This window comes from Lissotriton helveticus, chromosome 4_1 (genome assembly GCF_964261635.1).
Source record: "Lissotriton helveticus chromosome 4_1, aLisHel1.1, whole genome shotgun sequence".
NCBI lineage: Eukaryota > Metazoa > Chordata > Amphibia > Caudata > Salamandridae > Lissotriton > Lissotriton helveticus.
In genome coordinates this window covers 2,070,298-2,093,880 of record NC_136063.1, presented here as the reverse complement: position 1 = coordinate 2,093,880, position 23,583 = coordinate 2,070,298, and the positions used below count along the sequence as shown (strand labels likewise).

At 47.5% G+C, this 23,583-nt stretch overlaps 1 protein-coding gene across 1 annotated transcript in view; it reads right to left on the bottom strand.

The window, feature by feature from the left end:
* Positions 1 to 2,052: 2,052 nt before the first annotated feature.
* LOC144828261 (GTPase IMAP family member 4-like) overlaps positions 2,053 to 23,583 on the bottom strand; it is a 169,733-nt gene continuing 148,202 nt past the window's right edge. The window contains exon 5 of the mRNA XM_078686340.1: positions 2,053 to 3,087. Within this exon, the coding sequence (XP_078542466.1) occupies positions 2,303 to 3,087 (785 nt within the window). The 3' untranslated portion in view covers positions 2,053 to 2,302. The remainder of the gene's footprint in view (positions 3,088 to 23,583) is intronic.

The following is a 23,583-nucleotide window of genomic DNA, read 5'->3' as shown; positions in this document are numbered from 1 at the left end:
ATTCCTGTCGCCCCATACCTCCGTCTAATGTAAAATGTACTATAGTCGGGTCTCTGGAAGCACCCTCCTCAACTGGCAATTTAGGACCTCCCGTGAGCATTGTAATTTGGCGTTCACTCTGACAATCGGGGATCTGTGGGAAATGTAATTTTGCTATTTTACGTTCAGGGAATCGTCTTATCTTTTTATGTTTCTTTTTCATAGTATCCCCTTTAGGAGTTATTGTGAGACCGTCCTTCTTCCTAGCTTTAACCCCCTTCCCCTGATGAAGTCGGGGGTTCACCCTGAGAGGTGGCTGGGGATGGGGCGGCCCCCTCCATCTCTCCCCTACCTTTTTGCCCACATAGCTCCTGATTTTCTCATATTGCCCCCCTTTGCTGCCCTTTTTTCCCTTGATAAACAATGGGTAAGGCTTTAGTGTGACATTTCCCAGAGGGGGGCCCACTATGGACGACCCGAAGAGCGAGTTTAAACAAAGCTCTTCCTTGTCAAGATTACACAAAGGTTCAATGGGGGTAATATAAAAAGGGGTATTCCTGCTTGAACAGACGCATCACTCAGCTCTCTCGGGGGAGCAGGAGAAAGAGGCCTAGCATCTGACTGTTCTCCTGTTTGCGTTCAAGTCTTAGGCGAAGGGTTAATGATGTCAGTTTTTGTTACCTTTTGCACTTCGGACAACATTACAGAGATCATTTCAGGCATATTGTCTGAACTCAATACAGATTTCTCCAGTAAAGACAGAATGGAACCAAGTATTCTTTCAATGCAGGCCAGATATTCAGAGGGCGCGTCATGCTTCTCGTTTTCATTTCCCAGCTTCACTTGATAACAAGGCAAGAAAACATCCTGTACATCAAGTGAATCAAGATCAGACTCCACGGAAGCACCAGTCATATGACTCGAGCTACAATATAAGAAAGGCAATGAGAGTCGTCTGGGGAAGAGCTCACTATTGGGGTATTCTTCTCCCTGATTCCAGTCCTAAAATAGCCATCTTTGTCCACTTGGTCATAAGGGACTTCCCAACCCCTTGATTGTACTTCTATATCAATGTCTGGGAGAGTAAAGTGTTTCCTTTGATCGAGATTACTGTGGGCAGTTGCCTTCTCATCCGTAACCAGAACATCCCCACCTGAGACCTCCCGGGGGCCTCTGGTATGCCCAAGTGCACAGTCAATGCTTGACCCCTTGTCAGCGCCACCCAGTTCCGAAGAGACAACAGATGCAGCCACAGTAATGTTTTGATGACTCTGCTGGGTAAAGAGATGTTCCGGGTCCAGTTTTGCATAAGTCAGCGACAGATGCAGTGAATGAACCAGCAGTAAGATGCTCAATGTTTGATTGGTTTAGAGAGATGTGCTCTTTACTCTGCTGGCTCTGTTGAGTTGAGTGGCGGGCGTGTGAACCAGGGCCCATATTTGTACATAGAGGTGGATCCGATAGCTGCCCACTTGAGTCGTCCTCCAGTCCTTAATTTGTCTGAATTTATTATTCAGAATTAGAAGTTTCTTGGTCAATTGTTGAAGGCATGATCAAGGTTCGCGCTTCGATGGTCCGTGAATACCTGAGATTGTAAGGGCCAGCCGTGGCCAGTGCAGGTAACATCGGTGGGGGGGAATTTGGCAAATGGGTGACGATGAGGGGACATTCCTTTGTGGACGTCTGTCGTGCCCCCCCCAACTGCCCGACCTCCCACCATTCTTACCTGCACGGGCCGCTCCTGCTAAGGACACGCCCTTCCTATGGCATGCTATGACTGAAACTCAACTGAGGCATGTGTTTAGCGTGTGCAGGTGTGTCAGTCAGCTGAGTCAGTTGTGGTGCAGGAGCAATGGGAGCTGTTGGCAAAGAGCAGGGGTCATGACAAGGTGAGAACAGAGTATGTCTTATTGCATATTATGGGAGCCCTAAAGCTTTACTTCCAGGTTATTAATGCCCCTGGCTGTCCTGTACCTGTAGAGGCCCGTTCTATCATGAATATTGACACAAAAATGATAACATTCGTTTGTCCTGAATACATGTCTTTCTGGTGATAAAGGTGCCACTCACAAGTTTAGATTCACATGTTTTATTTTCACAGTGGGGGTGAGCCCTTGGTGTTGCTATTGAGAGGCCTCAGAGCGCAAGGTCACTCATTGCTTTTGAAATTAGTTCCGCTCACTGAGGAAAAGAAAGTAGGCACTGAGTGATCAGTGAGCAAGTGTGAGCTGAAGACGTTTCAGAGTGAAAATACAAGTGCAGGAGCTGTCGGCCCCTGGTCAGGGGCTGCCTTTTTCTTTCCCCTGTTCAAGCTGTTTTTGGGTTATTTGAATATCGCGTTCCAGATCGCGGCCAGCGCATCCGACACACCCCGTGTCCTCGCCGCCAGGACCCTGTTCTTGGCCTCTTGGCGGGGAGTCGGCAGCTCTCCATCACTCCGCCCAGCACTGCGCCTCTCATCCCTGATCTCTCTCTCCCGTCTCCGGATCTGCTCCTCCGCCCTCTCAAACCTCTCATTCGTGTAGCAGGAGCTCCCGTTGACCTCCACCATCCTCCAGACCATTGCGATCAGCGCCTCCGCCTGCTGCTCCCTCGGGGCCCCCTGAGCCCGGTTGTTGAAGCCCAAGAAGCGCCCCCCGCAGGCCCTGAGCACCCCTCCCAGCCTGAGATCTGCGTCTCGCATGTGCTCTTCCAGGGTGACTCCATCCTCCAGGTCATCCATCCGTGTGAACAGAACCAGCGTGAACCTCGAGGCCTCCTCTCCGAACAGAGCCTGGATGTCCCGGACGGCCTCCGCCTCCTCCGGGGTGAAGCAACCGACCTGGAGCACCAGGACGAAGGCGTGGGGGCCGGGGGCCGCCATCACTGTACATATACTGACCTCTCGAGCGATGACTGAATCTGGAACCCCGGGGTCGAGCAGTCTGAAGGTGTCCACGACCACGATCCCTCGCCCGTCCCTCACACAGGACCCTTCCTTGCATCCACTTCTGGCTGCATTCAGAGACACTTTGGAGACAAACTCTCTTCGCCCGAGGATGGTGTTTCCGGTCGCACTTTTCCCGTTTCCCGTCTTCCCGACCAGGACAATCCTCAGCTCATGGGGCCCTGGGAAGAAAAGAAAACACAGATTACACAAAGTCACACTCAGGTCACAGAAGTCACGCAGGGGTCACAATCAGGTCACACTCAGGTTACAGAGGTCACACCAGGCTCACACACAGGTCCCACCCAGGTCACAGAGGTCATGCAGGGCTCACACACAGGTCACACTCGGGTCACAGAGGTCATGCAGGGCTCACACACAGGTTACACTCAGGTCACAGAGGTCACACCTAGCTCACCCACAGGTCAAAGAGGTCACGCACAGCTCACACACAGGTTACACAACATCACACACAGGTCATAGAGGTCATGCATAGCTCACACACAGGTTACACAGCACCACACTCAGGTCACAGACGTCATGCATAGCTCACAAACAGGTTACACAACACCACACTCAAGTCACAGACATCACGCATAGCTCACACACAGGTTACACTCAGGTCACAGAGGTCAGGCATAGCTCACAAACAGGTCACACTCACATCACAGAGTTGACCCAGGGCTGAAACACAGGTCACATTCAGGTCACAGAGGTCACGCATAGCTTACACACAGGTTACACACCGGTTACACATAGCTCACACACAGGTTACACACCGTCACACTCAGGTCACAGACATCACGCATAGCTCAAACACAGGTTACACACTGTCACACTCAGTTCAAAGAGGTCACTCATAGCTCACACACAGGTTACAAAACCTCACACACAGGTCACAGAGGTCATGCATAGCTCACACACAGGTCACACTCAGGTTACAGAGGTCCATTTGATCTGTTTGCATTTGGAAGGGAGCACCGCCACTGTTCCGTTGCCTGGAGAGGATGAGGAGGAGAAAGCCCACGTCTTGCCGCACCCGCTGCGCGGGTGCCGCTTCGCGGCTGATCTTGGGGAGGTGCTGGACACAAGAGAGCTGTTGTTGCTCTCCTTCCTGTTTCGAGGCTGAAGGGGGCTTAAAGAGGCCAGTGTCGAACGCTGCAGGGACTCCATATCCCAGGGGCCCCTGCTTTACCGGCTACACCTGGTTAGCATTCCCTGGCCCGCCCCGCCCCCTGGAAGGAGTGTGCTCTACTTACCTGTTCCGGGTCTCCGCTGTGCGGGAGCGCACGGGAGCATCCCGGGAGAAGCCCGGGACCGTCTTAGGCCGTCCGGGGCCGGTGGGGGCTGGGCTGGGCCACCCCCCTAACTTACTCTGTTTCATGCATAGGTAGAGTATTGTTTGTTTGCACGAAAATCTTTGCAATTTAGTTGTTGGCCGTGTCTGCGCCACGTCTTTTACAAACGTGGATGCCAATGACAACTCGTTCTGGTAAGGGAAAGGGGGCTTGGGGGAGGTTCTGTCATTGGTACGATGGATCAGTTTATTACCAGAGCAGTCTCGGCTATTGATAAGGAGATTGCTAATACTGAACGTCGATTTTCCAAAGAATTATGCAATCAGAAGCGCTCTTCCCTAGGTCCCACTGGTATGGTAGTATCTCCCGTACAGCCAGCCGATGACCTGCTTGTTGAAGGCTTTCCTGTCCCAGACCTGGCAAGATTAGGAGCCATTAGAGCTAGTCTCGAGAGGCTTAACGCCCTAAACAGTAGCATATACCCGTCCACTAAGCCCTCACTGAGGGTTGACTTGTGCACGTTAACCGGGGACCAAGCCACTGAAAATACTCCCATTTTCCCAGAAGTTACCCCGGTGCAGCCAGAGGTTGCGCCCTCCAGCAGACCTAGAATTGTGTCCACCAAGCGGAAAAGAACCACATTCCGCTCAAGGGCTTACTACCTAAATCCTTCTAAGAAGTTTATGAGCAAGCACCCTAAGGCACGTGACAAATTAATAGGAGGAGGGGAGGTTGGGACACACCAAACCATCGTTTCCAACTCTGCTCCTCATGGGGTCTCTCTATCCAGAGCTCAGGCGTCAAGTACCCCGAGTAAGCCAAAAAGTGGGGAGCAGGCGCCTTCTAGTATACCAACTAATTCTGATAACTCCCTCTCCTTGGCCCAAATTGAGAAACTGCTGAAGTCACTAATTCTGCCGGTCCTTGACAGGGTGAAGGTTTTGACGGAGAGGCTTGACCGGTTCGAGAAGGCCACTCTCGATAGCTTTTTCTCTCTCAAATCCCTAATTAAATTACACACTAAAATTAGCGGGGGTACCTGAAACGACAAGAGCCATACAGATGGATTTAACATCTCCGGTTCCAAAGGGGCAATTAACAATCGAGGATGTATCGAGACCCATCGTGTGTGAAAACCCAACTATTTAGGATGGATCCATTGAATCCAATGTCCAAGCTGGTAAGAAGCCCGGTGTGGACAAGGGATCCAAGGGACGTCCTGCTAGCTTGACTGACCAGAGTAAGGCCATTAAAACTACCACGGGACGCAGCGAGGGACAGAAGGGTAATCATTTGGATTTAAACAAAAAAGCTACTGTAGCCAAAAATGATACTGACCTTCCCACCGTCAATCTACCCCCTGAATGCCAGCCATACGTAGTTGTGCTCACAGGGATACCTCTCCGTAAACCAGGCAATCATGAATCGTACAATGAGCTTACGAATAAAACGTAGTTCTGGCTATCTGAAAATAGACCTTTGCCCAACTCATTTGATGGCCAGGTTCTCCATGTCAGAAGAGTGGGTTGGGTCGGGAATAGGCCCAAAGATCTGCCTGGGGACTGCATCCTGGTTAACTTTAGGGACCCCAGGGTGGCTAGATATATTTGTAACCTCCTGCCTACCATAGGGAACACAGGGATTGGCACATTTGAACTTGGCCACTTTCAAACTGTCTCGCCCCTCCAACCTTCTGTTAGTCAGCATTCCAGGGGCTGGAGGGATAATTGGCTTTACTCGGATGCCGATTACGACTCCCACCAGCGTTACATGCCCCTGATCGGTAGAGCAGCTTTTAGGTCGAATTATGGCTGGTGACACAATCCCTATCCTTTTGTTAATTTTGCTGAGTCTTCTACAAAGGATGGGGGTTTGTCTGGGTGTAGGACGGCATCCGTGGACCCTGATGGTAGAGTTTACAACGAACTCTGTTCTGGCCCCCCAGCTCGAGAGAATATTAGTGGGTTGGGGGAGCAGGTTGTGATGTTTCCCTCTCTTCCCCTTTAAGACTTGTGAGCCCTTACTTGGGTTCTTAGAATCTAGAATGTGATGCCTTTGATATTCTGTTCCTGTCAGTTGCTGTTGGCTGTTGCTGGATGAGGTTTTAATAAACCCACCTCTTACTTCTAAAAGACTTGTTTCTCTCTCATGCTTCATATTTGACGAATCCTACATTGGGGACGATTGGGAGTTATCACCTCAACTCAACAACTCAGCAGGGAAACTGACCTGACCCCTCCTCCAGCGGCTGCTCGGAAAGAAGTGAAGCGTGGTCTTCCCAGCGGCTGCAATTGTCTGGTGAGGAGAGCGGGTGGCACTTGAAGCAGAAAATATAATGTTAAGCGTAATTTAAGGGAGTCAAAGGAAATTTCTAATTTAAATTAGGTGTAAAGCGAGCGTTGCATCGTCCTCGCGCTGAGTTCCTCGCTGGTCTGCTCGCGAGCTACGACGTCATCCATCTCGCGCTGTCCAAGTGCTCGCGCTGACGTGTACGTCACAGTGCGCACACAGTACGTGCTGTCTCCTGACTTCCCTGCGCTTCAAAGAATCGGAACGTTGCGTTCCACGTGTCTTCTCTGAGCGCAGTGTTCTAAGATACTTGCGCAATCTGATCCCATTGTTTTGCTCGTTCTGAGCAGAACGTCTTCAAGGATACTTCTGCTTTGGGTCCATTGTTGTGCTATTGAAATCTCGCAAATAAAAAAAGGGAAAAGCAGTGTACATTGTTCATCGGTTTCCCATGTAAAAAAAAAAAAAAAAAAAAAAATATCATATTAGCAAGAAAAAGAGTCTACTGGAAAAGTCTTCAAGAAGTACACTCTATAAGTGAGGAATAAAAATATATAAGTCCATATACATAAAAGATACAGAATTAAAAAAGGGAGAATATGCAGAATGTAACACGACCTGCATTTTTCCTAACAAGTCCGGGTGAGCCGAACGTAAAGTAGAAGAAGTGGAAGAAAATTTTTGCAAATTATGCAAGAGTTTGTGGAACGAACCTAAGTGCTGAAAGAAAGCATTCCCTCTTGTTACATTGTATAGGAGGAGAAGGACAGGATGTACTTGAACATTTACCTGACCTGTCGGCTGCTGAACAGAGGAATCTAAATGAGTATGAGATAGCAATTGTACAACTTGATAGGCATTATTTACCGCGACTTAGTACTATAATGGAGAGATACCATTTTGGCTTAAGAGAACAAAAAAAAGATGAGTCGTGGAAGATTATGTTTCTTCTTTAAGGAAACTTGCTTCGTCCTGTAATTTTGGTCAATCTCTTGATGAAAGGATTCGTGATCAATTTGTGTTAAGATGTGCACATGATGAGATCAGAAAGGAACTTTGGTTGAAAGACGAACCCCCTCTTGAGGAAGTCTTAGAAATCGCTAAACAAGTTGAACATATGACTAAATGTGTTGGAGAACTTAGAAAGGAAAAAGACAAACCTTTGATATCTGAATCGAAAGATGAAACAAAAGTGGATGAGATTGTCTTTCAAGTTAAAAAAACTGTGGGAGTAAATTTGGAAGAAAAACAAATTAGAGCTTCAAATCCACCATATAATAGGTTTTCATGTTTTAGGTGTGGTCAGTTCACACACTTAGCTAATGCACCTACTTGCCCTGCTTTAAAAGTAACCTGTACACGCCGCTCTCTCGGAACATCTCCGTCGAGCTGATATACTCGACGCCACGCAGAATGGGTTTAGGGCAGGTCATAGCACGGAGACGGCTCTGCTTTACATGGTGGAGCATCTTCGCTCCGTGCTCGACGCGGGACAAACGGCAGCGCTGGTGCTATTAGATCTAAGCGCTGCCTTTGACACCGTCTCGCACCCTATCCTTCTGCAGCGTTTAGAGGAGGCTGGTGTTACCGGCACTGCTCTCGACTGGTTCCGGTCGTTCTTAACCAACCGGGCCTTTAGCGTGACCGTCCCACCTTATCAGTCAAAATTCCTTCCGTTGAACCTGGGCGTCCCCCAAGGCTCCTCGCTGAGTCCTACGCTGTTCAATCTGTACGTAAGGCCGCTAGCTGAGGTTGTCAAACAATGGGGTATGACCATGGTGTCATATGCCGATGACACCCAGCTAGCGGTCACGATCAGCGGGGATGCTGAAGTCGACGCTCCTAGGTTTCAACAAGGACTGAGGGCGGTCGCTAGCTGGATGACGCTCAATTGTCTCCAGCTAAACGCTAGTAAGACCGAGGTGATGGTATTTGGTAGGCAACCGGAACTGTGGGGAGAGAGATGGTGGCCGGAGGAGTTGGGTCCTGTTCCCATCCCAGTCGCCGAGCTTAAGAACCTCGGGGTCTGGTTGGACCCTTCTCTTACGTTTGCATGCCACACTAAACGCACGGCCGCTTGTTGCTTCGGCATCTTGCGTGGGCTCCGTCCTGTGCTAAAGTTCTTCGACGCCCCCACTCGGCAACTCATGATCCAAGCTACCGTCATCTCCAGGCTGGATTATGCTAGTTCTTTGCTGGCCGGGTTGAACGTAGCTGAGATCGGGCGCCTGCAACGGATCCAGAATGCAGCAGCGAGAGCGGTGGTAGGCCTTCCAAGATTCTGCCCTACCTCCAGCACTATACGAGCGCTGCATTGGCTCCCGGTGGCGCAGCGGATTCAGTTTAAGGTCCTCTGCGTCGCCTATAAGATCTTGAAGGGGTCCTCGGCAATGATCCTTACGACCCTCATGGCTAACTACATCCCAGCACGACCCTTAAGATCGGCAGACCTCGAATTGGCCGTGGTACCGCGCTTTAAGCGAAGCAGGGCCGGTGGACGCTCTTTCCGAGTGCGGGCCGCTGCTTTGTGGAACTCCTTACCCCCGGCAATTCGTGCCATGAGCGATCTGCTTTCCTTTCGTCGTGCCGTGAAAACATTTTTATTCCCTTAGTTATTTTGTTTGTGCTGTTTTATTTAGTTGTGTTGTGTAGCTGCCTTGTCGGGCGCCAGGACGCTCCTTAGCTGGAGCATCTGTGCGCCTAATAAAAACCACATAACATAACATAACATAACATAACATAACCTGTCATTTATGCAATAAGAAAGGCCATTATGCTAAGTTTTGCAGGACAAGAACACAAGGTAGTGACAACTCTAGGAGGAGATGGTCTCAACCACAAGTGAGATCTATTTGTTTTGAGATAAAGGATGATAAACCTGATCATCCATCGTTCATGGTCAAAGTGGAAAATTCTATGGTGAATTTTAAGTTTGATTCTTGTTCAAAGAGAACGATAATTGATGAAAAAAAGTTTGATGAATTGTTTAAAAAAAAGGTGAAAATATTTAAATGTGATATTATGCCTTTAGGTTATAGTGAGAAACCCATTTCTATGTTAGGATATTTCATGGCTGAGATTGAACTTGGTTCTCACATTATTGTGGGTAAGGTTTATGTGTCAAAAAAAGGAGATGCACTCTTGGGTTGGCTTCATCAACGCCAGTCGGGTGTTACACTTGATCCCAATGCTACTCCTCAAGTTCAAATTCATGAAATATCTGATACAATATGTAACATGAGTGATGAAAAGTTGTCTTTGAGTTTGGCTAAACAATTTCCTAATGTTTTTAAAGAAGATTTAGGTTGTTTGCGTGGTTATAAGCATCACATTAAATTGAAAAGTAATGCTCTCCCTGTTGTAGCAAAAGTCAGAAGGATTCCCCTTATGGAGCAGCCTAAAGTTCAGGAAGAATTAAACAAGCTTGTCAAGAATAACAGTATTGTACCGGTTGAAGCTACTGAATGGCTTGCTCCAGTGGTTATAGCCAAGAAACCCACTGGCGAGATTCGTCTTTGTATTGATTTAAGATCTTTAAATAAGGAGGTTGTTGTTGATAGGTTTCCCCTTCCAAATATAGATGAGATGATTTGTACTTTAGAAGGTGCCAAATATTTCACCACACTTGATCTTGCCTCTGCTTACCATCAGGTGGAGTTAGATGACTCTTCTCAAGATCTGACTGCGTTTGTAACACCTATGGGTACCTTCAAATTTAAGAGGATGCCCTTTGGCCTTGTATCGGCGGCCTCTGTCTTCCAACGGATCATGTCAAAGATTTTAAGGGGTTTGAGTGGTGTCAAGTGCTACCAAGATGATTTGCTGATCTATGGCAGTAATATTGGCGAGCATGATAAAAGAGTCTCCTTGGTACTGGAACGTTTGGATGGTGCTGGTATGATTTTGAAGAGGTCTAAGTGTAAGTTCAGGGTACAAGAAGTCAATTATTTAGGTCATAGGATTACTGGTAATGGTGTTTTTCCTAAGAAGGAGTTAGTTGAGGCCATTGATAAAATAAAAGAACCAACGTGCAGAGATGAACTTCTCTCGTTTTTAGGCATGGTAGAATTCTATGGTAAGTTTATCTTTAATTTTGCCAACAAGACATGCAATTTGAGGAGGTTAACAGTGAAACATGCTGTCTTTGACTGGACGAGTGAATGTAAGGAGGAATTTTTGTGTATTAAGAATGAGCTAAAACAAGCACCTTCTCTTCATGCTTTTGTTCCTGGTCTTCCTACTGTCATGTTTACTGATGCAAGTGATAAGGGACTTGGTGCGGTCTTAGTTCAAAAGAAGAATGGCAAAGATGCCTTGATTTGTTGTTCTTCTCGTTGTCTCAGGGGATCGGAGTGTAAATACTCTGTAATAGAGAAGGAATCTTTAGCAATCTTTTGGGCTTTGAGGAAGTTTAAAAATTTGATCTGGGGCACGAAAATTTGTGTTTTGTCTGATCATAAACCCTTGAGAGAAGTGTTTTCAAAAAAAGGACTAGATGCTATATCTTCCAGGATCAGGAAATGGATTGTTTCATTACAAGAATTTGAGTTTGAAGTGGAGTATATTCCTGGCCTAGCTAATAAATCAGCAGATTGCTTGTCAAGATTGGTTAACTCTGACAACTCCGAAGTTGATGACTCAGGTGACTGGGAGGAGTTTACGAATGTGTGTGAGGTGACTGATGGTGCCATTGATGAATCTGAATGGAGAGTAGAATTAGAGAAGGATGAAGAAATTTCTAATGTCATGCAGTCCTTGAAGAATAACACTTGTTTGATTAAGCCTTGGTTACTAGTTTCTGATGAACTTTCTGCTAACAATGGTCTTTTAACTAGAGGGACCAAGCTTGTTCATCCTAGCACGTTAAGGGAAAAATTGTTAGTACATGCTCATTGTGGTCATTTGGGCATTGTAAAAACCAAGGAGATACTTCGCATGCAATTTTGGTGGCCGGGAATGGATCTAGAAATTGAGAGAATGGTCAGAGAATGCCCTGAATGTTGTGCTAGTGATAAGATTTTAAAAACTAGACACATGCCAATGGTAAAAAGGGTTTTACCGGGTCATCCTTGGATGAGGTTGTCATCGACATTTTAGGTCCTCTTTCTGGAGTCTCTGATACTCCATATCTAATTTTATTAATCGATCTCTACTCCAGGTGGATTGAGGTTTCTGCTGTCAGAGACATCACTTCTGATGCTATCATTAAATTTTTAGAGCCCCTGTTCAATAAGGAAAGTTTTCCTAACAGTTTATTGTCTGACAATGGGCCTCAATTCTGTTCCTCGGTTTTCGTTGATTTTCTTAAAAAATGTGGTATAGTTCATAAAAGATGTTCCTTGTACCATCCCGAAACCAATGGTGCTATTGAGAGAGTTAATAAGACTTTGAAAGAGTCAATACAGCTTGCTCGCTCTTCTAGTTTGAATTGGAAGTCCACCCTTCAGGACAGGATCAACACCTATCGCTTTGCCCCCCATTCTTCTACGGGCAGGTCTCCATTTGAGCTGTTCAAAGGGAGGGTTCCTAACACGTTGTTGTGCCCTGGGTGGATGTGTTTGAATAAAGGTCTGGTGGACAATGATATTGGTTCTTGGAGAGCCAAAGAATTACTCAAACAGGATGCTCGCAAGTCTTATTTTTACAAGATGAAAAACGTCTGTTTTCAGGAGGTCAAGGTGGGGGATTTTGTGAAAATAAAGACTCCTGTGGGACGCAGACCTTGGTCTAAATACTCTGATATTAGAGCTGTAATTAAGATTTTCAAAAATGCTGTTAAAACTGATGATGGGAGAATCTGGAATAAGAGTCGCGTTGTTGTTGTTGATCCATATTTGTCTTCTCAAAGGGACTCTGCTCATTTTAGTGATTCACGTGATAATTTGCATTTTCTGTCTAATTCTTCCTTTGACAGGTCCTCGTCTTCTTTCAGAAGGAGTCAAAGAACCCGTAGAGCTCCCATTTATTTGAAAGATTATGTTTAAACATGCTTCTTGTTTTTATCTACATATGTTTTCTTTCTTTGCTTAGTTTTAATTCTCCTATGTTCTCTGAATCTTTTGTATTACTTTATTCATATTCAAATGTATGGTATGGTATGGTAGGGAGATGTGTGATGTTTCCCTCTCTTCCCCTTTAAGACTTGTGAGCCCTTACTTGGGTTCTTAGAATCTAGAATGTGATGCCTTTGATATTCTGTTCCTGTGAGTTGCTGTTGGCTGTTGCTGGATGAGGTTTTAATAAACCCACCTCTTACTTCTAAAAGACTTGTTTCTCTCTCATGCTTCATATTTGACGAATCCTACACAGGTGATTTCCCCAGGGGAGACTGATGTTGGGTGTAGTTTGGTGGTTACACTGCATACCCCAGAGGTGGCAAATTTGAGTAATGATTTAAAGATCTTGAGCTGCAATATAGCGGGCATCTCCAGGAAATTAGATGTTCCTGATTGGAACCTCTTGATTGAGTCCTATGGGATTTGTATTTTCCAGGAGACTTGGAGCGTGGAACCCTTCATAAGGTTGGCTACTCTACGTTTTTTGTACCAGCCATTTCCTCCCAAACCCGGAGAGGTCGCCCTTCAGGAGGTCTCTTAATTTGGATCGATATCTCCTTGGGCTGCCATACTAGACAACTTGCTTCTAAATCTCCCGACATTTTAAGATTGTCAGTGAGAGGTCCCCATAGAGGGCTTACTATTGATATATTTAATATCTACGCTAGAGGCACTAATGGCGGCTCTGAATCTCCAACTATCTCTATTCTTGGAGAAGAGCTCAGTGAATGTAGCAAGAACGCAAATGTCTTGGTCGCAGGGGATTTGAATTGTACTTTCGAACCCCTGGAGGACGAAGACATTTTGGGTATTAGCGATGAGGATGGTAGAAGGGGCATCCCGGCCCTTACCATTCCGCCTATTAAGAGATGCTCCCAACGGTCCATCCAGCTTAACATCCTGACTTTAGAATTTGGTTTGAGGGCAGTGAATGGTAGAACATCTTCAGACCCTTCAGCTGCCCATACATATAACAGGGTAGACCATTCCTCACGGATAGACTACATTTTACTTGACCTAAAGCTCCGGTGTTATTTGAGAGACATGGAGATACTGCCAACCGCGGACAGCGACCATAATCCGCTATCCTTAAGCCTAAAGTCTATGTGGCCATCCCCACATGTGGTTCCCCATTTACAAGCTAGAATAACGTCAGATGTTCGTCCATCTAACTGGGGAAGGCGCCTTAAATGGTGCACGGTTGTCCTCGACGATGGGCTGGTGCATAATTTAGGGGCCATGATTGAAGAGGCAGTATCCAGGCTGGACACCTCCACTTTAGCCCCGCCAGAGGTTCTCGCCCTTTTTTGCAACACCACTGAGGCCCTGGGAAGCCCACTTACAAAACCATGTAGGGACTTTCATGCTGGGGTGGACCAAAAATCGAAACACAATCCGGGGTGGTTTACCAAAAAGTGCCGGATATCACAAACAGCCTTGGTGAAGGCTGTTAAGCTAAAAGATCTTGCGCTCATTCGGACCGCCAGGAAGAACTACAGGTTTTCCCTCAGGGAAGCTAGGAGGGATTGGGACGATCAGTTTTGGTGTGAAAATACCCACGCTCCTATTCGCTGATGACACCCTGCTTATCTCAAAGTCCCCGATGGGCTTACAGAGCCTCCTAGACAATTTCCAATCCTTTTGTAATAGCAGGGGCCTCAAGATCAATACCGACAAAACCAAGTACTTAGTACTGAACCCCCACAGGAAGCTTGGCCGCCCTCCTTCTTTAAACCGTGTGCCCCTGGAAAGGGTCAAGGAATTTCATTATCTGGGCATCCGCCTATCCGATTCAATGCAGTGGTGCCCTCACCTCCAAAAAATGTTGCTGGGTCACAAAAGGGTTGTAGGGACAGTGATCAAAGAGCAACGCTCAACCTCATCTCGGCCTATTGCCCCAGTCCTAGACATTTATAAAGCAAGGTGAGTTAGTGCAGCGCTCTATGGGGCTGACCTCTGGGGACTAGGTACTACTGACCATCTTTTAACATTTTTAAAGGACCTAATGTCCCTTCCCCACAGCATCCCCACGCTTCCATTGCTGTTGGATATGGGTTGTCGTTCGATAGGCGACCAGGACAAACTGCGCCCGCTTTTATTGTGGGCACGTTTATGGAGAACTCCCGAACTCGCTAGCTATGCGGCGGGGTTAATGGAAATATTGTCAACGCCCGGCTGGTCAAAAATTGGGTGGCTTACCAATGTTAAAACACTGCTTGACAATTTGGGTCTTGGAGATGCTTGGGCATCCAGGAGTGCTCCCCCTAAACAAATTCTCAAACCCATGTACTGGCAGTGGGTAGTTAACAAACTAAACTCAAACCCCAAGCTCAGCAGGACATCCACTGAGTTCCTTACGATCAAGGATGTCCCTCTATGCGAACCCTACATGGACTTGATCTCCAAACCCCTCGACCGAGCGTTGTATTTTAAATTCAGGGAGGGTTTACTTCCTCTGAGAGAATTGACTGCCCACTGGAACATTCCTGTTCAATCTTCTTCCTTTTGTATATTTTGTACCCTCAGAGTGGAGTCTGTGGCCCACTGTTTATTTGAATGCCCGGCCTACAAATCTCCTAGGTCTTTGTTGCTCAAACCCGTATGCAGGGAGCTGGGTACCAGACACCATATTGTCGCATTGCGAATTTTGAGGTCGGACACCCGGCCACTGTATGTTTGTGGTATGGCCAAATACCTAGGCTGGGCTTGGTCAATCAGATGTAAAAGGTTAAAAATTATTGTTTAATCGCGGTCATGTACTGGACCTTCTTATCTAATCTATTGGAAAGTGTATCATTTTTATCTGATAGTCATTGGATTTTAAGTAACATGGTTTTATTTTGTTGTTTTTATGTAATGCTTTTATGATACTTTTACTATCGAAATAAAGCTGATTGACTTGATTTGACTACAAAACATCACACACAGTTCACAAAGGTCATGCATAGCTCAGACACAGGTCACACTCAAGTCACAGTGGTCACACATAGCTCACACACAGGTCACACTCAGGTCACAGAGGTCAAGCATAGCTCACACACAGGTCACACTCAGGTCACGCATAGCTCACACACAGGTCACACTCAGGTCACAGAGGTCATGCAGGGCTCCCACACAGGTCACACTCAGGTCACAGAAGTCACGCAGGTCTCACACACAGGTAACACACAGGTCACACTCTGGTCACAGAGGTCACTCATAGCTCACACACAGGTTACAAAACATCACACACAAGTCAAAGAGCTCATGCATAGCTCCGACACAGGTCACACTCAGGTCACAGTGGTTACGCATAGCTCACACACAGGACACACTCAGGTCACAGAGGTCAAGCATAGCTCACACACAGGTCACACTCATGTCACGCATAGCTCACACACAGGTCACACTCAGGTCACAGAGGTCACGCAGGGCTCACACACAGGTCACACTCTGGTTACAGAGGTCACGCATAGCTCACACAAGGTAACACACAGGTCACACTCTGGTCACAGAGGTCACGCATAGCTCACCCACAAGTCACACTCAGGTCATAGAGAACACGCAGAGCTCACACACAGGTTACACAAAGTCACACTCAGGTCATAGAGGTCACAGATTGCTCACAGACAGGTCACACTCAGGTCACAGAGGTCACGCGTAGCTCACACACAGGTTACACTCAGGTCACAGAGGTCACGCATAGCTCACACACAGGTCACACTCAGGTCACAGAGGTCACGCATAGTTTACACAAAGGTTACACACCGGTTACGCATAGCTCACACACAGGTTACACACTGTCACACTCAGGTCACAGACAACACGCATAGCTCACACACAGGTTACACACTGTCACACTCAGTTCAAAGAGGTCACGCATAGCTCACACACAGGTTACAAAACGTCACACACAGGTCACAGAGGTCATGCATAGCTCACACACAGGTCACACTCAGGTCACAGAGGTCACGCATAGCTCACAAACAGGTTACACAACATCACACTCATGTCACAGAGGTCACGCATAGCTCAGACACAGGTCTCACCCAGGTCACAGTGGTCAGGCATAGCTCACACACAGGTCACACTCAGGTCACAGAGGTCAAGCATAGCTCACACACAGGTCACACTCAGGTCACGCATAGCTCACACACAGGTCACACCCAGGTCACAAAGGGCATGCAGGGTTCACCCATAGGTCACACTCAGGTCACAGAAGTCACGCAGGGCTCACATACAGGTAACACACAGGTCACGCATAGCTCACACACAGGTTACACAATATCACACTCAGGTCACGGACATCATGCATAGCTCACACACAGGTTAGACAACGTCACACTGAGGTCAAAGAGTTCACGCATAGCTCACACACAGGTTACACAACGTCACACACAGGTTACAGAGGTCACGCATAGCTCACACACAGGTTACACAGCGTCACACTCAGGTCACAGACGTCACGCATAGCTCACACACAGGTCACCCTCAGGTCACAATGGTCACACATAGCTCACACACAGGTCACACTCAGGTCACAGAGTCACGCAGGGCTCACACACAGGTAACACACAGGTCACACGTTTTGTATGAGTGAAATGTCCAACTAACTATAACGTCCCTGAAATCTATGGTTTTTTACGAAGGTTTTTTAAGTGCATAATTTCTAACTATAACGTCCCTGAAACCTATGTTTTTTTCTGTGAATTTTAAAGGTTTTTTAAATGCTAATTTCTAATTATAATGTTCATTTAACCTATTTTTTTTTGTGTTTTTAAATTATCATCCCATTCTCACCCGAGCAAACACTGCAAATCTCACTAGTTTTCCATCTATACCTTCCACCCAAAATAATAGCCACAAACGAGACCCACAACTAAAGCTAATGATATGCAAAGTAAGCGTTCCCGTGGAAACTAAAAACTAAAGCACCACTTCCAGATATTTTCAATGACCAGCCAAATCTGCAATGCGATCCAAAAACAGGCGACAGTCCGAGTTACCAGTAACAAATTAACATCAACCTTTCACTGGTGTAAGGAGGTCGACTATCTACTGCGTGAATTGGACCCAACTCACAGCCACATCTAAAGACCAACACGTGATAGAGCTACTGATCATGCACCTCCGACATCCAACAAGGCGATAACACCCAGCACCACCACCACCAGAACATCCCCCCCGGACCACCCCCCTACTACCACCGAGGCAGCGCAAAACAGGACAACGGACCTTCCCAAAATGCCATAGCCCCTCAGCCGTACAATAGCTGAATGTTGGGAGATGTGGCAACCAAGTATGTGTGAAGGACGCAAGTCGCCCATCAATAATAATGCACACAATGGCAAGTGTACTGGTGATGTGCTGCACAAACCTCACTATACAAAGCACAAACCTCACCATGTGGAGTTATAGTATTTTTACTTGTAGTGTAGTGCACAGTGGATGCAACCATGTTACCTCCAGCAATGGGGAAGATCTCACTCATGTAGCTGTGTTGTCCCCCCCTGGAAGCGGAAGCAGAGTGGGCTGGTCCAACCTATGCCACTCCAGCGTAGGAGTATGAATAAATAGGCCAGTCCCTGGGCGTGGTTCACTTGTGGGAAAACCAACGAGTCTGCAGAGCGGCGGCCCTCAACCTACCACATGGCTGCCGACATGACAGCGGGCCTCCTCGACACAGGCCCCCTGCGAACCCAGCGGCACAGCACCACAGACTTATGTTTGTACCGACTACTGCCTTCGATCTACAGTGCGGACAGCAGGGCTCACAATTCAGATGCAGTGGCGATTGCAAATGACACAGTCCAGTACACAAGACAATTGCTCCCAGTATGGCCCGCACGGACCAAGCATCATCGCAGGGTGCGCACACGCTGCGTACTTCAGGTGCTACTAACTCACTGCACCACAAGTCATCGCCACGTGGCCTTATCAAGGCAGAATTAATTACACAAAAGACATTGCTCCCAGTGCGTCCCGCCGGGACCACGCATCATCGCAGGGTGCGCACACGCTGTGTACTCCAGGTGCCGCTAACTGCGCAGCTCAACGCTGTAGGAGAGTAGGTTCTGATTCCGATGGTCATCCCCACTTTTTACTCTGATTCTCTGGTTTTTCGACTTTAGTGTGGCTGTGGGCCTGCTAATCAGACCCACAGCCCAGCTGTTCTCTCTCCAAATTGATACCATGTACTGCAGGTACATACCTGATTGGGTATTGGGTCACCTCAGTGAGGCCCTGTATAGTGTACCATAGGTACCCAGGGCATAGGTGCAGCCAAGGCCTACCAGGTGCTGCAGCATCTATTATGCCACCCCTGGCTGGCCATACAAACTGACACCACATACTGATCACTCAGCTTGGGTACGGTGGTGTAATCATCCTTACTTAGATATAGTTTTCCTATATCTAACCTTATATATAGACACATTTGCACCTATAAGTCTCTCTAATGGCAGGCCTTGACAATACTGGAGGCAGAGTGCTTGGTTTTATGTGAGAGGGTGCTCTGGCATGAGCTGAGCCCCTCTGCAGCTTTCGAAACCATGTCCTTATAGCTGTTCTATGATATAGCCATACCATATACTCTTAAGTGCATTATAACCCGCGCGGTTAATGCTAACTTTTTTTTGGCTTTATCAAAACATGTCGTGTAAGGTGTCATACGCTTTGGAATACTACCCCCTGCCAATTCTGGCGGCGGGGGTAGCATTCCACCCTTCTAGAGGGAGAAGACATGTTGGTTACTGCTTTACCCAGTTAAAGTTAAACAGAGCCTCACCATCACACAATGGATGCTGCTGCCACAGACACGAGTCTGACCTCCTGCTGCTGGACGAAACTCCGGCAGGGGAGGCCTGGACAATTGGTTTCCTGCCTTGGGAGGTGCTAGCAACTCCCCAGACAGGCTTTTAGTGTATTGGGGCAGGGAGGGCTGCCAAACGAGACACTGCCTGCGGCACACAAGGTTCTCCATGCATAGCCCAGTTCAAACCAGTTGCTAGGGTACTCCAGCCCCAGCTCTGGCGTGAAACTAGACTAAGGGAAAGGGGTGTAACCACCCCCTTCCCAGGTTCCACCCATAGGAGGGACCTAGCAGGTAATCCAGCCCCTTAGTTTGGTATAAAGTTAGGAGCTGTGTCTAGAGACATCAGATTACCCTGGAAAGAAACTACGATACAGGACTCTTGGACTTCGACATTCTATGCTGACTAGAAGACTGAAGAAGATCTCCCTTGTGGTCAAGGAGTGACCACCCTGTGCAAACAGGCACCACCAGGAACTTGCCTGTTTGCTTTGTCGACGCTCCAGCGGGAACCCGACAACTCAGTGACTCAGAAACTGGACTTCAAGACTTCTCCGACTCGATCCACATCCACAGCAAAGCTGAGACCCGTGGCGGACACGAGAGACATCGGACCAGTTATCCTGGACTATCTGCACTTTGCTAACTGCTCGACTCCCGAGGTACCCTCGCAGTTGTGCATTGGAGTATGATAAGCGCCAGACCGGAGCGCCATTTGCCTTGAAGCTCAGCCCTCCACACTCCACGAGTGCCGCGTGGAGCCTGCTCTTGTATTTCAGCTTGACGCGTCATCCCGTTTGCTAGCCCGCTGGCTAGCTAGCCCTATGAAGACTTTCTTTTAAAACTACACTGTTTTCCTGGTTGCTCCAGGGTTGCTCCAGCTTCCCTACAAAGGAGAAGCTCCCCAGACCTTGCTCGTCTGAACTGAAGCCAATCTTCACTTCTTGCGTGGATTGCATTTGCCAAGGCTTGTTGGGTCCAATCCAGGTACCAACACTGCAGTCAACTAGAATCTTTGTGTGACAGCTAGACTTCTGCTCCTGGTTGTCGTCGACACCTAATGGTCCTCGTGGCTGCAGAGACAAGCTTCACCTCTTCACCTGTTTGCATCGTGACATCCTGGTTCCATCCTGGTCACTGGCTAGTGACCCAGACTCTGTCCCCTCTGCTTTCAGGTTCTTCACTGCTTTGATCCACTCTTGGATCCACCTGGACACTCTTTCTTCGGCTGCCTGCAGCACTTCTTTTGCAGGTCTCCATTGAAAGCATCGACGAAACCCGACACGAAAAGACACCTATGCACCCGGCTTCCCTGAGTGAGGTAACTCGAGTACTCCGGTGCTCCCGTGGGTATTGACTATCCAAGTGTCCTAGTTTATAGGGGTTTCAACGTAGTCCACCCGGAAGTGTCCCTAATCAGTAACTTTGTGACTTCTTCGTTCTCCATTGTAAGTCAATGGTAACTTGCGTCTGTGTTCCCACACTGCACGCGTCTCCCGTGGGTCTCCTACTCCCAAACCTTTGGTCCTGTAGTGTAGCCCCAGCGAATCCCTAGGCCCTAGGCCCCAGGCCTATTCACTTTTCCTGAAGATGTTCTTATACCACTTACTTAGTATATGATTCGTGAGGCCCCTAGGGCAGAATTTTATTTGTGCAACTTATAGTATGCTTAATGAGTAACTTGTAACGTATCTCGAACTCTGACCTCAAAAAGAGTGCAGAGGGGTTGTATTAGTCATAAATACATATATATTTGATATATACCTTGTGTGGTGTCCTTTCATTTGGTATTGAAAGGTTTGCATATGGTAAAACAGCTGGCTTCACATGCTCTCTAAAGTTTTAGTCTAAGACTGCTTGTCCATGCTGCCAATAGGATAGCTGGTCTATAAGGTTGACTTTACAACCATCACCATGAGGGTCGTTTAGACTGGTGCAAGGTGCCCACTAGAATAGTGGACAACATATGCCAGGCTAACTTCTCACAAACGCCATGTTACTGTGCGCCCATCCTAACCGCTGTCTCCGGCCACACTGTGGTTAACATGGTTCACAATTCAAGATTAGTAGCAATGAAAATTGTGTAAAAGACTGTAATGGGTTGAGAAGACCAAGGGGCATATTAGCAACAAATAGCAATAATTATCGCTAAACGAGCTTAGAGCATTATTTTTATCACTGCCTATCGCCTGATATTATCACAGAGATAACATGCTATTAGCATTGTTTATCTCCAATTCGATAAAATGTCCGGCGATAGTGCCTCAATGAGAGAATATCGCTGGAAATCCAGCGATATTCTCGCATTAACGCCAATGGGGGCTTAATCTGATAATCCACCCCCCATTGACTATACAGGTACGTCAACTTTTTAGCAGGCGTTAGGTTCTAGCGATAATTGCACTTAGCACGCTTTTTTTATCGCTTCGCCTGCCTTGCTAATAGGCGATAGCTGTGTTATCGACTGTTTTCGGTCGCTACCAGTTTGGGTACGCCCACTTTGCATGTAATTAGCGATAAATATCACTGACATGAAAAGCGGGCCCCAAACCTGTAGCTATCGCCTAAAAGCTGTCGCTAACTGCTGTTATCGACAGCTTGCTAATTGGGTGATAAAATTATCGCCACTTTAGCGGGAAAAAGTCCCAGTAAAGCGGCGGTAAAGCCCTTGCTAATATGCCCCAAAGGCTCCTGATATGTGCAGCTCAAGTCAACGTCACGTGCCTGTGGCCATTACTGACCGCTGCCTCCGGCCTACACTGTGGAAGACCGGCAACCCGTGGTGCCAACTAACCCTGTTCAACACAAGCCGATCCCACATGTGTAACTGTGTCCTGAGTCCTGAATAGCAGTGACGCCAACTTTGTGGCAACGACCACAGCACCAGACTCCCTTCAATCAGTGAGGGGTATGTCCATATGCAACGGCGGCAACACGTGGTGCCACTAAGTCTGTTCAACTCAAGCCGATCCCACATGTGTAACTGTGTCCTGAGTACTGAATGGCGGTGACCCCAAGTTCGTGACAGCGACCACAGCACCAGACTCCCTTTGGTCAGTGAGGAATATTTCGATATGCTAAGCTGACGACACATAGTCCCACTAACCCTATTTAAGTGGTGCCACTGAACCTGCACTACGCAGGCCGGTGGGGCCACCAACCTATGCATGTGGCTGTGGGCCTTTTCTCATGGCTACCTCTAGCCTACACTACGACCAGCACGCCTCACAATTCAGATAGAGTCCTGATTCCACATGACGCAGTCCAGTAGGCAACACACATTGCTCCCAGTGAGGCAGTCCACACAGGCTCTTACAGTCTCAATGCTTCTGGTGCCACTAACCCTATTTAACACAAGCCAATCCCACATGTGTAACTGTGTCCTGAGTCCTGAATGGCAGTGACCCCAAGTCCGCGGCAGCGACACAGCACTATACTCCCTTCGATTTGTGTGGTATATTTCGATATGCAAAGGCGGCGACACGTAGTCCCACTAACCCTCTTTAACACAAGCCGATCCCACATCTGTAACTGTGTCCTGAGTTCTGAATGACCCCAACTTCGTGGCAGCGACCACAGCACCAGACTCCCTTCAGTCTTATTTGTTGTTCTTTTCTTTAAATACATTTTTTTATATGTAAAACTATGCATGACTAAGATTCTTCTTCGTCCAACCGCACAGGGACACTTCTGGGCCCAAGAATGTTGTTGGGGGTATGTTGGTAATGTGGGAAGAGGGTGCGTTACCTGCTGATGTGGGGAGAGGCAGAGTCAAAGCAGTGTCTATCACAGAAAGAACTCCAATATGTTTTTACAAATGCCTCAGACAGATGCCAGCTGACGGACTGAATCACAAAATGATTCTTTAATACTTATGTAGTGTGAGTTATGAACAGTTTGCTCCCAGGCTCACAGAGGGACAGTGTTGTATATTCTTACTTGGTTCTATCTGACTACATGGTGTCTGTAGTCCTTTCTTAGTGTTCCTACCTTCTCTATCTCCCATAGTTCCTAAGTGTGTTCTATCTGGTGTGTGTGTCGATTCCAGCCCTGGCAGTTGGTCTGGTCAGCTGTGTGGTTTTACTGCTCTGCTGTCTAACTTAAAAAATATATCTTAAATAACCTGAAGACGTGTCTTGCTGTTTACATAATTTATGTACAACAGACAGCTGCGGCCCGTCCGCTCGACTCACAGACGCAGTACTATGAGCCGTCTGCGCCATTGTGCCTATCCCTGCCCTGTTC